This window comes from Cryptomeria japonica, chromosome 11 (genome assembly GCF_030272615.1).
Source record: "Cryptomeria japonica chromosome 11, Sugi_1.0, whole genome shotgun sequence".
Lineage (NCBI taxonomy): Eukaryota > Viridiplantae > Streptophyta > Pinopsida > Cupressales > Cupressaceae > Cryptomeria > Cryptomeria japonica.
In genome coordinates this window covers 581,690,969-581,705,137 of record NC_081415.1, presented here as the reverse complement: position 1 = coordinate 581,705,137, position 14,169 = coordinate 581,690,969, and the positions used below count along the sequence as shown (strand labels likewise).

General features: G+C 38.3%; 1 protein-coding gene across 1 annotated transcript in view; it reads right to left on the bottom strand.

Moving 5' to 3' along the window:
• LOC131072914 (anaphase-promoting complex subunit 1) overlaps positions 1-14,169 on the bottom strand; it is a 310,855-nt gene that overhangs the window by 192,286 nt on the left and 104,400 nt on the right. The window contains exons 14-15 of the mRNA XM_058009211.2: positions 3,590-3,682; positions 3,393-3,452 (exon numbers count right to left, since the gene is read on the bottom strand). Of these exons, the coding sequence (XP_057865194.2) occupies positions 3,393-3,452; positions 3,590-3,682 (153 nt within the window). The remainder of the gene's footprint in view (positions 1-3,392; positions 3,453-3,589; positions 3,683-14,169) is intronic.

The window sequence follows — 14,169 nt, the reverse complement described above, 5'->3', positions numbered from 1 at the left end:
CTTTTCCCTCTCCCTTTGCAATTTCTTCTCTTCCCCAGCTGCAAGTAGGGCATTCATTTGTCTTTTTATTTCTTCATTGGTCCCAGGGCATGCTCTAGCATCATGTCTGTATATTCCTACAAGGTGGTATTTGAGGCGGTTGATGCCTCCATGAAGTATTTTCTCACACTTTATGCATATAACTGACCCAAGATCGGGTCCCTCATAGGCATACCTCCATGCCCCATCTCCAGCACCTTTAGGATGGGTGCCTATATATCCAGATGGGCATGGATCTAGTGGCCATTCCTCCCTTGCCATGATTAATGCTTACTTAATCTACACATACAAAGTGAAAAAGAAAGTTAACATTTTAGTTAAACAATTTAGCAAACTATCTACATTAGTTTAAATAAATTTAGACATCATTCAAACTTTGTTTTTTTTTAAATATTAGGGTTTGATTTTTTTTTGAAAACTAGAAATTCTTCAAAAAAAAATTGTGAAAAATTCAACAAAACTTGTCAAATCTAGTGTTAAATCTTATGCAAATAACTTAGAAAGGATTTAGACTACCTAGGAATCATTTCTAACTCATCTAAATGCAACAAAAAATAAACAAATTGTTTTAAAAAAGCATAGAAAAAAAATTAAAAAGCTAACCTGGGAATCTGATTTTCCTTGAAAAATCACCTCAAATCCCCTTCAAATCCACTTGAAATGAGCAAGAATAGTTTGAAATCTCCTTGCTGGTCACTCTTCCCCCTTCTCACCAAAAAACCCAGCTCAGAAAATGAAATGCAATGAACTTTTGACGTTTTCTTGTTATGTGCTTGCGCGGCCGAGTTTTTGGCTCGGAGTCACCAAGTTTTTGCCAAAAACTCGCCACGAGTAGAAGTCGTAACTACTCGCCTAGCCCAAAAACTCGGCGACTTTTTGCTACTTGCCGAGTTTTCGGTGAGTAGTCCATCTATGCCTCTACTAACATCACATGTGGATAAGCAGAAGTCACTCCTTAGAGATCAGCGATCAAGAGAAACCATAAATTGGACAGAGATTAATAGAAAGAATAGTATGACAGTGAATTCCCTTTAGAAGAAGCACTAATTAATCAAAATGACTAACAGAAATTAAAAGCACTTAACAAAAGCAATTGTTTTGAATTATGGAGAGACGTCAATAAGAAAGGGGTGTGACCCTCCTGCTGAGACAGCAACTTCCGAAAGTCATCTCTCTCCACGAGACATGAGGCTATAAAGATAAAGAACCACAATGAGAGAAGCAAAGAAGGGGGAAATGGAATAATCATCATCCATTAAACAAAGCATTAATAATTGATAAGGCATTGAATATACAGCAGATCGATCTGACTCTGGATATATTGGATAAGGCATTAAGTATACAGCAGAGAAATTAACTAAAACAGTGTGGTATGTGTTCTCTATGCATAGATATTCGGCACCGTGACTGTGTATTTATATTTCTGCATATTTGTTATTATTATTAATATACTGTGTCATAATTGATTATACATACTCTAATAGATACCAGTCTGATTTAATAACATTCTGCAGTTAGTTGTGTTACTATATTCCTTTATATTTAATAAGTGTTTCCGGCCATGAGGGAAATGGGTCTGCAAGAGGGGCGCGGTGAAGGGGCATTCCTCTAGATACGCCACCTCTATGAGGGGAATAGATGGTTCCATGAAGCCAGGGGGGTACAGAAGGTACTACCCTTGGGCTTAGAGGAGATGGTTTCCAAGGCACCCCATTGCAACCTATTTCTCCTATTGCGGTGCATAAATACAAGGAGACCAATCATAGAGATAAGGAGAAGGTTGGAAAGATAAGGGGATAACGAAAAGCGTACACCTCACTGGGTAGACCACCTCATCTGGATGGCATTGGCCACATGAGGCCAAGAGGGATTGAATATCCACTCTTGGGCCTAGGGTAGAGGGTCTGAGACACCCCATCGAAGTCACATTCTCCCATGCTCTCCTATGGTTGAGCCCTCCAAGATATTTGGAATGTTTAATGATTGAATCGATCATTCTGCTACTGATTATGATAATATGATTCACTGCTCTGAGATGAATTCACTAATCTGGTTTACTGTTCTAATCTGATTTCCTGTTCTGATATGGATTCACTAATCTGACTACTGTTCTGATATGAACTCACTAATCATTTTACTGGGATTATTGTTGTAAGAGATTTTCTAATCTGCTTGCAGGGCTTCAGTCAGGTGAAACGTATTCTCTAAATCCACATTCATTTGGAAATCAAGAATTAGGGCAAACTTAGGGCATACCCAATTAGGGGATATTACATTTTCTTAATATACTGAGATGCAGATCCCTGTGTTTTCAATCTGACATTCACTTTACTCATTTCCACCTAATAGAAAATTATTTCAAATTAAAAAAAAAGAGATTTTCCCAGTTTAACCTGCTAAAGCTTTATAAATTTTCTTTTTCAATCTATTCCATCCACAGTTCAGCCCTTATCATGTCTACTATCATATTCCCAAACATCTATCTATGTTAACAGGCATTTTGATAAAATCACCTTAAACCCCTAGCCTAAATAATTCAGAATTGACAACGAGAAGCCAAAATTATTCGGCAACAAAAAGTGATCATCTAGCTAGAATACTGAAAGGTGTCCATTACCAATGAAGGGGAAAATCAAAAAAGATATACTATTAAGTATAAAGGCCACCAGTTCGAATGACTTTCAAAAAATGTAGCAAAGAATGGATTTGTCACATTACATTATAATCTCTCATTTCCTTTTTCAACATTACAATGTAAAAGTTTCCAAATAATGCTTTGAAGTTTAAGAAAGCATTCATAATTCAGATGCTTGAGAGATTTTTCGAAGATATTGTGTATAAACTTTCATAACTTGAATGCCTTGAAGACTTTTCAAAGATGATTGTGCATATACTTTCATAACTTGACTGCCTTCAACTTTTCAAAGATGATTGTATATACACTTTCGTGACTGAAATGGTGGAGATTTTTCAAATATGCTTGTAAATAGACTACCGTGTCATACTTCATATTTCTGGTATTTTTTGCACATATATTGCAGTAAAAACATATTATTTTGGCAATTATTTCTTTAGGTATTTTGGGTCACCATTTATTACCAACATGAAATACCGTTTGCATGAAAAAACATCACAGAGCTCTCATTTTAGCTCTGGTTTTGTTTTCCTGGCCTTGATTAGCTATTATCGCAAGCTAGCTTTTGTCATATATTATAGCATTGTAATCAAAACAAACAGATTCAACAAATTAACTTTAACTGACATGTTTTCAGGAATCCTCCCTGTATTAAAAATTTAAAACAAAATCACTGGAGAAGGACTTTTGAGGAAAACGGACTATAAATGAAACTTACAATCATATTACGCATGGACGGTACACGCCCACACACTTCAAGAGTAGGAATTGTCAATGCCTGCAAATTTGGTATAGGAGAAAATATCATCAAATAAAAGCACAAAAGATAAATCCATAACCTATTGCCATCATGGATGTAGACTTATTACATGTATGTCTCTTTTTTGTAAGGCAAGGGAGAAAGATGGAAAAAACCTCTGTCAAGAGAGTCCATGTAGTAGCAAGGGTAAATGCACCACGGCCAAATGGTTGGGCTGTAGTTCGTTGTGTCAAATGCATTAAGTATGCCTGCACGCAATTTACCAGCGAATGTTTAATCAGAAAATGTAACTAGTTACTTAAAAAATAAATGGTTGCATTTTTTAGATCTCAGCATTCAATACCACACTATCCATACATATAACCAGCTAGCATTCCAAAGTCAATTAAAGAATTCTTTATGAACAAACACAGTCCAGTGACATCAGGAGCTTGAGTATGATCTGGAGTAAACTAATAGTTAATAGGGTCTGATTAACATCAGATGAACATGTATAATCAGACTAAAGTCGGTGCAGATTGTAAGCAAAGCATGTGTGGGATTCCTACCTCCAACTTATTCTAGCAAGCAGAGTCTTTACATAAGTAAGTTCAAAGACACAACTATGTGAGTAACACCACTTAAATTTCACAGTTGTGTCTGAGGTAAAATTCAATCTAACAAGCACAACCAGCTAAAGCTTCTTAACTGGAAATTTCCACATGGTATGACATATCATTTACATAATAAAGCTTGTTATTAAAAGTTCAGTCGTCAGTTCAGATTTTTGAAGTTCGGTCTTCTTTGGATTTGTCTGTACAAAGAACATATAAAAAATCAAATGCATACATCCATATTTCACGTATATCACATTACATTCTTGAAGCATCTGTACTTAAATAGTAAATCATAAAAGATATTTCCTTAATAAATAAATAAATAAACCCTTTCCAAATTTAATAATAGAGTCCCTTATCTATTCTCAATTTGTTTCTACAATACTGACTCATTGTTATACAATAGTTTAGGAGTCCAGCAATTGTTACTGCCAAAAAAATATTATTAGTCAAAGAATAGTACAATAACAGTGGATCCCACTGACTAGCCAAAATTGAGGCATGTGATTCTCCAGCATTCCAAAACCTACACCTTAAAGCACCAAGGTATTGTACTATGTTGTGTCCACGTGTCGACTTCAGTATTACAAGATCAATTTATGACCAGCACTCTACAACAAAATTGTGAGCGTAAGATAAAACGGCTCACTAAGGATAAAATATTAAACAATCTCTTTGCCACACGCACATACTGCATTCTCCTATATTTTATAAACCACAGGACATGGACATTTTGGCCAACTTAGGAAGGGTTTTAAGAAACAAAAATGGTATCCACACCTAGTCAAGCATGTGGCCATGCCCAAATCATTCTAAAAATGAATAACAAAAATTAATAAATTTAAGTTGAAAATGTTAGACAGATATGATACCGGGAGAAACTGAGAAGGAGGGGTGAATCAGTTTACTATCAGAAATCAGAACTTAATGCATATCAAAACCATTAAACCGGAGCACAAAGGAACCAACACAACGAAGAATAGAACATGAAAGCTAAGTACACACAACACCAATATTTTGACGTGGAAAACCCGATAAAGGGAAAAACCACGGTGGGAAACCCTACCCACAATCAGATGAATACTCTGCAGTAGCATTGTGAACAATTACAATGGGGTTTGCACTTGCAGAAAGGCCAACAACCTAGAGCGCACTGCTCATCACAAAAAGAAGTCTCACTGGCTTACAAAAACATCGGACTACAATCCAAAAAGAATGAACTCTGAAAGTAGCATCTCCTAATGATTGATACAATTTCGGTTAAGCACAGATGTCTGCCCTACAATACAAAAACCTTCACCGTATGATATATCACTTGTTCACACATAAACCTTCCTCTGATAATGCAAACATAACCATCCATCCCATTGATATCCAAATTACATGAATAAGTCACCTATAAATACAGATCATCAACCTTATTAACAAGGTCGGCTAAACCCTAAACCAATAAACCCATAATAACAAAAAATTACATTACATGGTACCATCGGACCAATATTATGATTAACATTACATAGCATGGACCTAAAACAAGTAACCAAACAATTCCATCCACCGGAAATTCCACTAAGACCAAAATCCAACACACTTCACCAGCCGATAGAAACCCTTAGTGAAGTAACACAGAAAGTCTAACCAGATCCAAATAGGACCACCATAATAGCACGTCAGCCAATGCAAAGTCACCAAACACTTGGAATATGATCAAGAAGCACCTTCAACATGATAGAAACCGATTCCATAAGCCGGACCAAGATGGTCTGACCAAAACACCAAATATCACTTATCAAGAAAGCTAGAAGCTAGCTGGTACCGGTAAATACCAAAAGTAATAACAGACAAAGCACCAAATCATGAACCAATAGAATATAGCAAGCATATAACCATCCAGATTAAGGATCCAAAACCGATTCCAAAGATCCGATCATTCCAAATAAGAATCATAGCCAAAACCAAGATGATCACCTAGACTAACCGGGATAGGTCCAACCGGGATACAGTTTGACATCAATGACAACACTTAACCAAATCCAGCATATTGCCAACAGAAAAAACAACTTATCTACACATGTTCATTTTAGGTAATTGTTGATGTTATTTTGCACACAACCAAACACAGAATAAAATACCCAGAGGTATCTTATCCTCTCTTGAGTAAAGTCTCTGAATGCTGAAGATACCGCAAAAAGGATCAATCGAAAGGACTTCAAGGTTCTGCTTTGTAGGATCTCTACTCGCGGATAAGCACCAGTGGTCGTTGTGTTTGCTGTTTCTTCAAGGAGCCTTACGTACTTTCAAAGAAAGCTTGTCCGTGTTACTATCTTTCCAAATGAGGAAACAGGATTTTCCTAATACTAATAGATTTTCAAAAAGATCAAAAGATAGAGGGTTTCAAGGAAGAGATACTTAAACTAACCCTAAGAATGACTTGATGAAGGCTGGTCTTGATAAGATTCTACCAATTTCAGTATTGCCAAAGGATTACAACTCCACTGGAATTGGTGCGATCTTCTAAGGGTACTCAACGATTTTCAAATCACCAAGGAGGTAGATACTATCAAAGAGATACGTACCAATACTTCCAATGATAATTGAACTCTTAATCAATTTCAATGTTTCCAGTTGACCACACAAGGCGTTCTTACAATCAATAAGAAGCTAGTAGTTTGGAATGTGAGTCTTATCAAAGATCAAGCACAACAATCGTCCTTCAAACTTAAAATCTAAATGATATTTCTACTAAGAGTGATTCAAGAAGATAAACAACCATGAAGATAGCCACAAGGATTGCAACAAAACACCATAACTTCAATATTTCATTGATCTCATAGCCAAATAAACAACAATTGTTCAACTTTATCTCTTCACTACTCAAATTTGCTACTAACAAAATTAAACTTATTTCTCTCCAACTTTCTAACTTTTTTTCTCTCTGTCTCTAACTTTTTTAAAATGAAATGAGTGAGGGCTTATATAGCATCCTCAAGTACAATGAACGGCCCGGATCAAAAAAAGATCAATGGCTAAGATTTTGACACCTAAACCCTAATTAGGGTTTGTTACAAAAAAGTCCCCATTTAGATAAACATTATTAATCCATAGCCAATACAAAATTGGCACAAATACCGAGGAGACAGAGACCAATAAGAATTAAGTTAAAACATCATCTTATAACAACTTTTCATCTAGAACTTTGTTCCCTTCCCTATGCTCTTTTCTAGCATATTCAATGAATCTGGACACAATTCCTTCAATCTCAACAATGGGAATCTCAGGAAGATTCTTCATTCGTTCTTCCAAATGAAGGACTTGATCAAAAGCAGTGAGAAGAGTCGTCTCCCACCCAGGCTCAAGTTCTTTGGTCTTCTCAATCAGGAACATAGTAGCATACATTTGATCTCGTTGCCTTTCTGTGCTGATGTTCTCTTCCTTGCAAAAGATGACCTTGATTCTGTCCTCCAACTCTTGGATGTCCACATCTGTCTTGATCTCAATCCGCCTGTCAAGGATGGTACACAACACCTCAAACACCTTGTCTTGAATTGGATGGATGATGCCTTCAACTCGGCTACATCTGGTGTTGACGTCTTCAAAAAGGACTTCCTTCATCTGGAGCAGAGCTGACCACTGTAGGAGGCTATGGGTTCCTCCATCCATTATCTTCTCTTGTGTCAGAATCCGTCTTGGTGTTTCTCTTATCACTTGTAAGACTGGGATGATAACATTTCTAGTGTGAGTGAATGCAACCACAGTTATCATTAGATTATGGATAATCTCAAGGGCCTGGATAGCCTGATGAACTGTCTTCATCATTCTTGTTGCAAATTCAACGGCTCCCTTGTGCGATTCATCAATCCAAGAACTCATGAGTTGAACTAGGCTCTTCGCCCTTTCTGCCTCACTTATTGATTCAAGAGGAAGTGCATGTAAAGGAGATTGCTGGATCCTGTCGTCTCAAAGGCTAGTTAAGATGGCTAAAATAATTCCTTCAAGCACTGACCTCCTTTTCAAGCTTCTTATTCTTTTCCACTTCCTCTTTGAGTTTGTCTTTGAGTGTTTTCAGTGAATCAGTTGCTTCTTCCATAGCCTGCTCGGTGGTAAGTGGACCAAGATCAAATGTTTCTAGATCATATTCTTCTGCCAAAATCTCATCCTCATATTTGTCCACCACTGGTGTAGCTATCTGCACTTTTCTAGATCCTGTCTCATCTCTAATTACCTTTGACATCTTTGTGGCCTTCTTCTTCTCTATTACTTCATGAGAATTTCCTATAAGGCTTTCCAAGTCAAATACATCTTCTTCCTCTTCAACCACAACTAGCCTTGTCAGCCTCTCTTTCAGCCAATCCGAAATGGCAGATCTTGTTTCCCTCACTTGTATTTCTTTAGGTAGAGGTCTATCTTCCCGAAAAGGAGATGTTGCTTCATCATCATTCTTTTCTTCACGTTGCTCATTAGCACCCACTTGGGGAGATTGACTTGATGAATGTTGAAGTGTCTGTCCTTTGCCTTGTTTATCATTGTGTACCATGGATTCCATAGACTCATCAATTTCATATACTATCTGCCTCTGATCCTCTCCTTGACTTGCTTCCTTTTCATGCCTAGAAGATGTGCTTGGTGGGCGATCAGGATTTATTTTTTGCTTCTTCTTGGAAGATTCTTTCCTCTCGGGTCCTTCTTTCCTCTTTGAGCCTTTGGAATGAGAAGTATTCTCACTCACACTTGCCTCTCCTTCTTCTGGCCTTGCTTCCAAGGTGAATGTCATAGATACATTCTGCTCCTTCAACTTTTGATGTTGTACATCCACCCATTTGCGAGTGCAAGATAAAACGGGACCCATCAAAGCTCTCAAGTCTAAAACCTCGGGCTCATTCCAATCTATCTTCACTTCTTTGTCTTCCTTTTCATAGGATGACTGGAGGTATCTACCATTATCCTGGGCTTGATCGGCTACTCTATAAATTTTGCATTTCCTGATGAGATCCAAGGGTAACCTGGAATGTATCTTTCTTTTGACCTCGACATCATCTTGGACATTCATCCAAAATTCCTCCACCGGAGACTCATGCATGTACTTCTTCCCGACTGTTTCTTCTATATGACCATGAGGATCAAAATTCTCTCTCGAGGCAAAGGACGTGAATGAGTATAGAGATAATTCCTTCTCTGCATCTTCCGCGGCTTGAGTATTAGGACACACTTCAACTGAGTTCCCTAGTATGATGGGCACGGGAATTCCATTTCCATGTTTGTGTCTGGATGCCTTCACATAAGCTGCCAACTGTCTAGTCACCCCAAGTAGTACTATCCTGTCAGTAGGATATCTTGGCAACATGTAGGGAGGTGAAGGACACCCATGAACTCTGATGTATGTGAATTTTGGAAACTGAATGAACCATGCACCATGCTTCTTCACGAGCTCTTGTGCGTCCAGAGATAGTCGATTGTGAATCCCACCTTGCAATATCCTGGTAATATTCATTGTGAAGGTATCATTGACTAGCTTGTAGTCACTTCTGGGTGGATGATGTAGTTGAACATAAGAATCACAAACTCTTATTTCTCCGGGTCCCCTTCCAACAACTCCTCTGTGAGGTAGTTCTGCATGCTCAAAACCTCTGATCAAGGCGTATACAACATATGAACTCATGTGGAATGACTTGGTAGGCCTTAGTCTTCTCAACTGCACATCCAGGCTATTGCTAATGATTCTAGCCCAATTGAGCATTCCCTTTACTTGGACAATCAGTTGTATGAAGAAGAACATCCATTTATCAAAGAAGAAAGTTTGAGAAGCACCTGTGACCCAATTAGGCAAGGTTATCAAATCCTTGAACTCTTCTTGGAAGTCGATTTTGTGCGGTGTATTGGGAATCTTGTTCAGGTGAGGTCTGCTCTTGAGTAGCCAATTCTTGTTGATGAAGTTCAGGCAAGAATCAGGATCATCCTCATAGATCGACCTAGCTCCTTCTAGACTTTTGTAGACCATGTCTCTATGTTCCGGGAGATGAAAAATCTCACTTATAGCTTCCTCCGAAAGATAGGCTAGGATAGTTCCATCCTCGGCCACGATCGTCCTTGAGTGTCAATCATAGTGTCGGGCACACTCAATCATCAACTCATGACACTTGACTGCGGGAGGGAAACCTGCAGCTTTGATGATGCGACTCTCAATTATTTTCTTTGCAACAGGTGACGGCTTGCCAATGTAGGGCGCTTCCCGAAACTTCTTCACATTGAAGTTTCCTAGGTTGGTGTCTCCGATATTACTCCACTTGGACACGATCCTGGTCTCTAATTCGTCATTTCTCTGATCCTCCTTGATGAGAGCCTGTCGAGTAATGGATCCTCCGGCCTTGGGGGTCGTCATTTGACACCTACACAAAAGCTTAAAGTTAGGATTTGAGCATAATATATTCGTTATAGGAGATTTGAGACCTTTCAAGGAAATAACTAAACATTAATTTGAAAATAATGATAAATCTAAGAATTATGGATTTTCAAATTAAATTAAAATCAGATTGTACAAGACTTAGATTTTCAAAATGATTACTATGGAAAATCAAACTAAATCTTGAATAAAAAACTTCAAAAATCTGATTCTTCATACCTCTTCCTTGAATTTTAGCTATCAACCTTGAAAAAATGAAAGAAGGAAGATGATGAATTTGCTAGGCAAGGATGTTTGATCTGAATTTCTGGTCTTCCTTTGGATGAATTATGCTCCAATCAACCTTCAAAAGAATTTCGCCTTCTACTAGCCTTCAAATACTTAGCAAATTCTGGAAATTAACCTCTAACTAGCAAGAAATTCGCTCCTCTAGATCTGTTCTTCAAGTTCGCATGAGAACAACGAATGAATGATTTAAATTTATCAAAATACACCTCCCTTATATAGGGCGCTCAACTTAATTCTCCTTGAGGCCGACTTGACAAAAAGGAAATAAAATGAAATAAAACCCCCTTTTGAAGGATGGCCAACTTGGCAAATAAAGGCAAAATAATGAGTGTTGAGTGCTCAATCATAATTTTTTATTTTTTAAATTAATTTCAAAGCTTCAAGGGTGGATTTTTCATTTATTTCAAGGCTTAGAAATTAATTAATTAAATTATAAATGCCTTGATTCATGTGAACTCGTTTCAGCCTCCCAAATGTCTTGTAATAGGCTAATTTTAGCAAATAATTATGGGCTAGCTTAGGAATGTCAAAGCTTGATAAAGGCTTGATGAATTTTTTATTCTCCTTAGGCATTAAGAATATCCAAACTGATGTAGGTCTAAATCCTTCCAAGTCTTGTTTGGACCCCTTTTCTAGGCTTGTTCACTTCATGAATCAAAATCTTTACAACCTAGATTTGCAATCTCCCATGTCCTTGTCTTCACAATTTTGCAACTTGCCCTTGACTCAATCTAACAAGGATGAAAAATAGGTGTTTTTGAGGATTTCACCCTGGACCCTTTGGGAGGGTCAAGAGCGATTTTCCTGACTAGGCCATGAATACCATACTTTCTTCACCTCTAAATCTTCCGGAAGGCGAGCTTACGCTTGTTTTGGCCTAACAAAGTCTTGGATTTCAATTTTTAGTTCTTCACATGAGTAAATATGGTGAAAATAGGTATTTCGCTCTAGACCCTTTGGAAGGGTCAGGAGCGATTTTCATCATTTGGCTCAATTCCTTCAAACTTGATAATTGTTGATCATTCAAGGACATGCCCAGAGGCACCTCTAATCTTGACCCACACTAAACTTGGCATAAATTTGAGGGAAAAGATAGGTTTTGAGAAAATTCGCTCTGGACCCTTTGGAAGGGTCAGGAGCGATTTTCTCTTTTTAGGTCAAAATTCATCTTTGCTTGATCATTAACTTCCTCCAAGGCAATCTCCAGGGTCTATTCATCTCAACCAATGAGTTAGCTTAACAGGATTTTGAAGGAAACACTGCATTTTAGGGATTTTCGCTCTGGACCCTTTGGAAGGGTCAAGAGCGAAATTCATCTCTCAGGCCAATTTTCCAATCTCCTTCACTTCAATTCATCAACATTCGCTCAGTTTGAACCCACTTCCCAACCTACTAGCATTGGTTTGATCTTCACAAGGCGAAAAAGGTCAATTTTGCTCAATAACCTAGCCAGGGACAGGACCTATCCAGAATTTCGCTCTGGACCCTTTGGAAGGGTCAGGAGCGAAATTCTCTCTTGAGCTCAAAATTCACATTTTTTGAAGATCCAAATCTTTCCAAGGAATTCCAAATGGCTTCTTTTACTGCAATCCAGGCTTAGTTTTACTCAAACCTTGAAGGAAACGGTGCCTTTAGTGTTTTTCGCCCTGGACCCTTTGGAAGGGTCAAGAGCGATTTTCTTTGCTTGTAGCTCATTTTTCATCATTCCAACTTCGATCTACTTCACCAGGCTAGGAAATAGTTTTCTTCTTTCACCCAATCCAAGTTTGATTTGTTTTTGCAAGGCAGAATAGGAGCTTTTAGGATTTTCGCCCTGGACCCTTTGGAAGGGTCAGGAGCGAAAATCCTCCTTTGGCCTAAAATCATCACTTTTGGAAACCTAGGAATTTCGCTCTGGACCCTTTCGAAGGGTGAGGAGCAAAATTTACATTTCTAAGCTCAATTCACATCCAATTTGTCTTTGGACTTACCCATTCTCCTTTATCCTATCATATTGAAGCCAACTTGTTCTCAAAGTGGTGTCCATTTCAACGCTTTGGCAAGGATTTAGGCTATCCCAAGGACTTCGCTCTGGACCCTTTGGAAGGGTCGGGAGCCTGAGAAAATTTCACTCTGGACCCTTTGGAAGGGTCAAGAAAAATTTCACTCTGGACCCTTTGGAAGGGTCAAGAGCGAAATTTGCAAGATAGGTCTTGTCCTTGAGAAAGCTTTCTCCTAGCTTGCTTGTTTAGCTTCAAACCATCTTAGGAAAATACCTTAAGGGCAATTTGCTTTAAAATTGTGAGGAAAATCCATGTTTTTGAGAAATTCGCTCTGGACCCTTTGGAAGGGTCAGGAGCTTGAAAAAATTTCGCTCTGGACCCTTTGAGAGGGTCAGGAGCGAAATTTGCAATTATGTTCAAATTCCTTACTTTTTATCACTTCACTTTGTTTCACACATCAATTCTCTCTTCACTCCTCCATAAGGACAAGGTTTATGAGGCAAATTAAGACCAAGAAGGGAGATATTAGGAAATTCGCTCTGGACCGTTTGGAAGCGTCATGAGCGACATTGAAATTCGCTCTGGACCCTTTGGAAGGGTCAGGAGCGAAATTTGACATGTTAGTCTCTCCGAAATTTGAGAGTGGTTTTGGACCTCCAAGAGTTATAATGCAAAATCTAGTTTTTGGAGGATTCTTCAATTTTCCAGACAGTCAAATTTCAGGATCAGGATGACATTCCAGACTTAGCCAAATTTCAGGACATTTGAGGATCAGGATGACATTCTAGACTTCTTAAGGCGAAGTCGCTTTGTCCTTGATGTAAGGGATGGGACCTAGGAGGACATTATGCATTCAACCAAGGTTTGATTTAGCAACTTGAAGTGCGATCAAATAGTACACAAAAAACACCCTAGGAATGATCTAAATAACCCTTAATCACTCAATTGACCTGACCTCTTGAGGAGATCCACCTGACTCAATCCCTTCAATGCAAAGGCTAAGACACTAAAACGACTAACAACAAAACCAAAACGGCTAACCCCAAGAAGCAAAAAGTGGGGGTCCCCATTTGCAATCGGGCGATGTGTGAAAATGTCACAACATTTCCCCAACCCCTAAAAGGCATTCTTATTGTTTTCAAACACAAGGAGGAGAGACAAAGAGGACTTTGAGAAAAAAATAGTTGTCATCGAACAAAAAACCAGCAAGATTGTTGAAGACAAAATATTCATTGAAGATCATTTGAGCAGGTTAGTCGCTTGCATTGACGTATTTAAGGCCGATAAGGAGGTGTTGAGTGGGTTTTACATAGTTGTAGAGAAAATGCCATTTGAGTCATCACTTGGAGCACACATAGGCCATGAGATAGAGATGTTCAAGAATGCACAAGAAGACCTCTTTGCACAAAACTTATGCAAGCAAAATCGAGTGCTAATGCAGCCAAGTAATGAACTTTTCTATCTTTTACCAT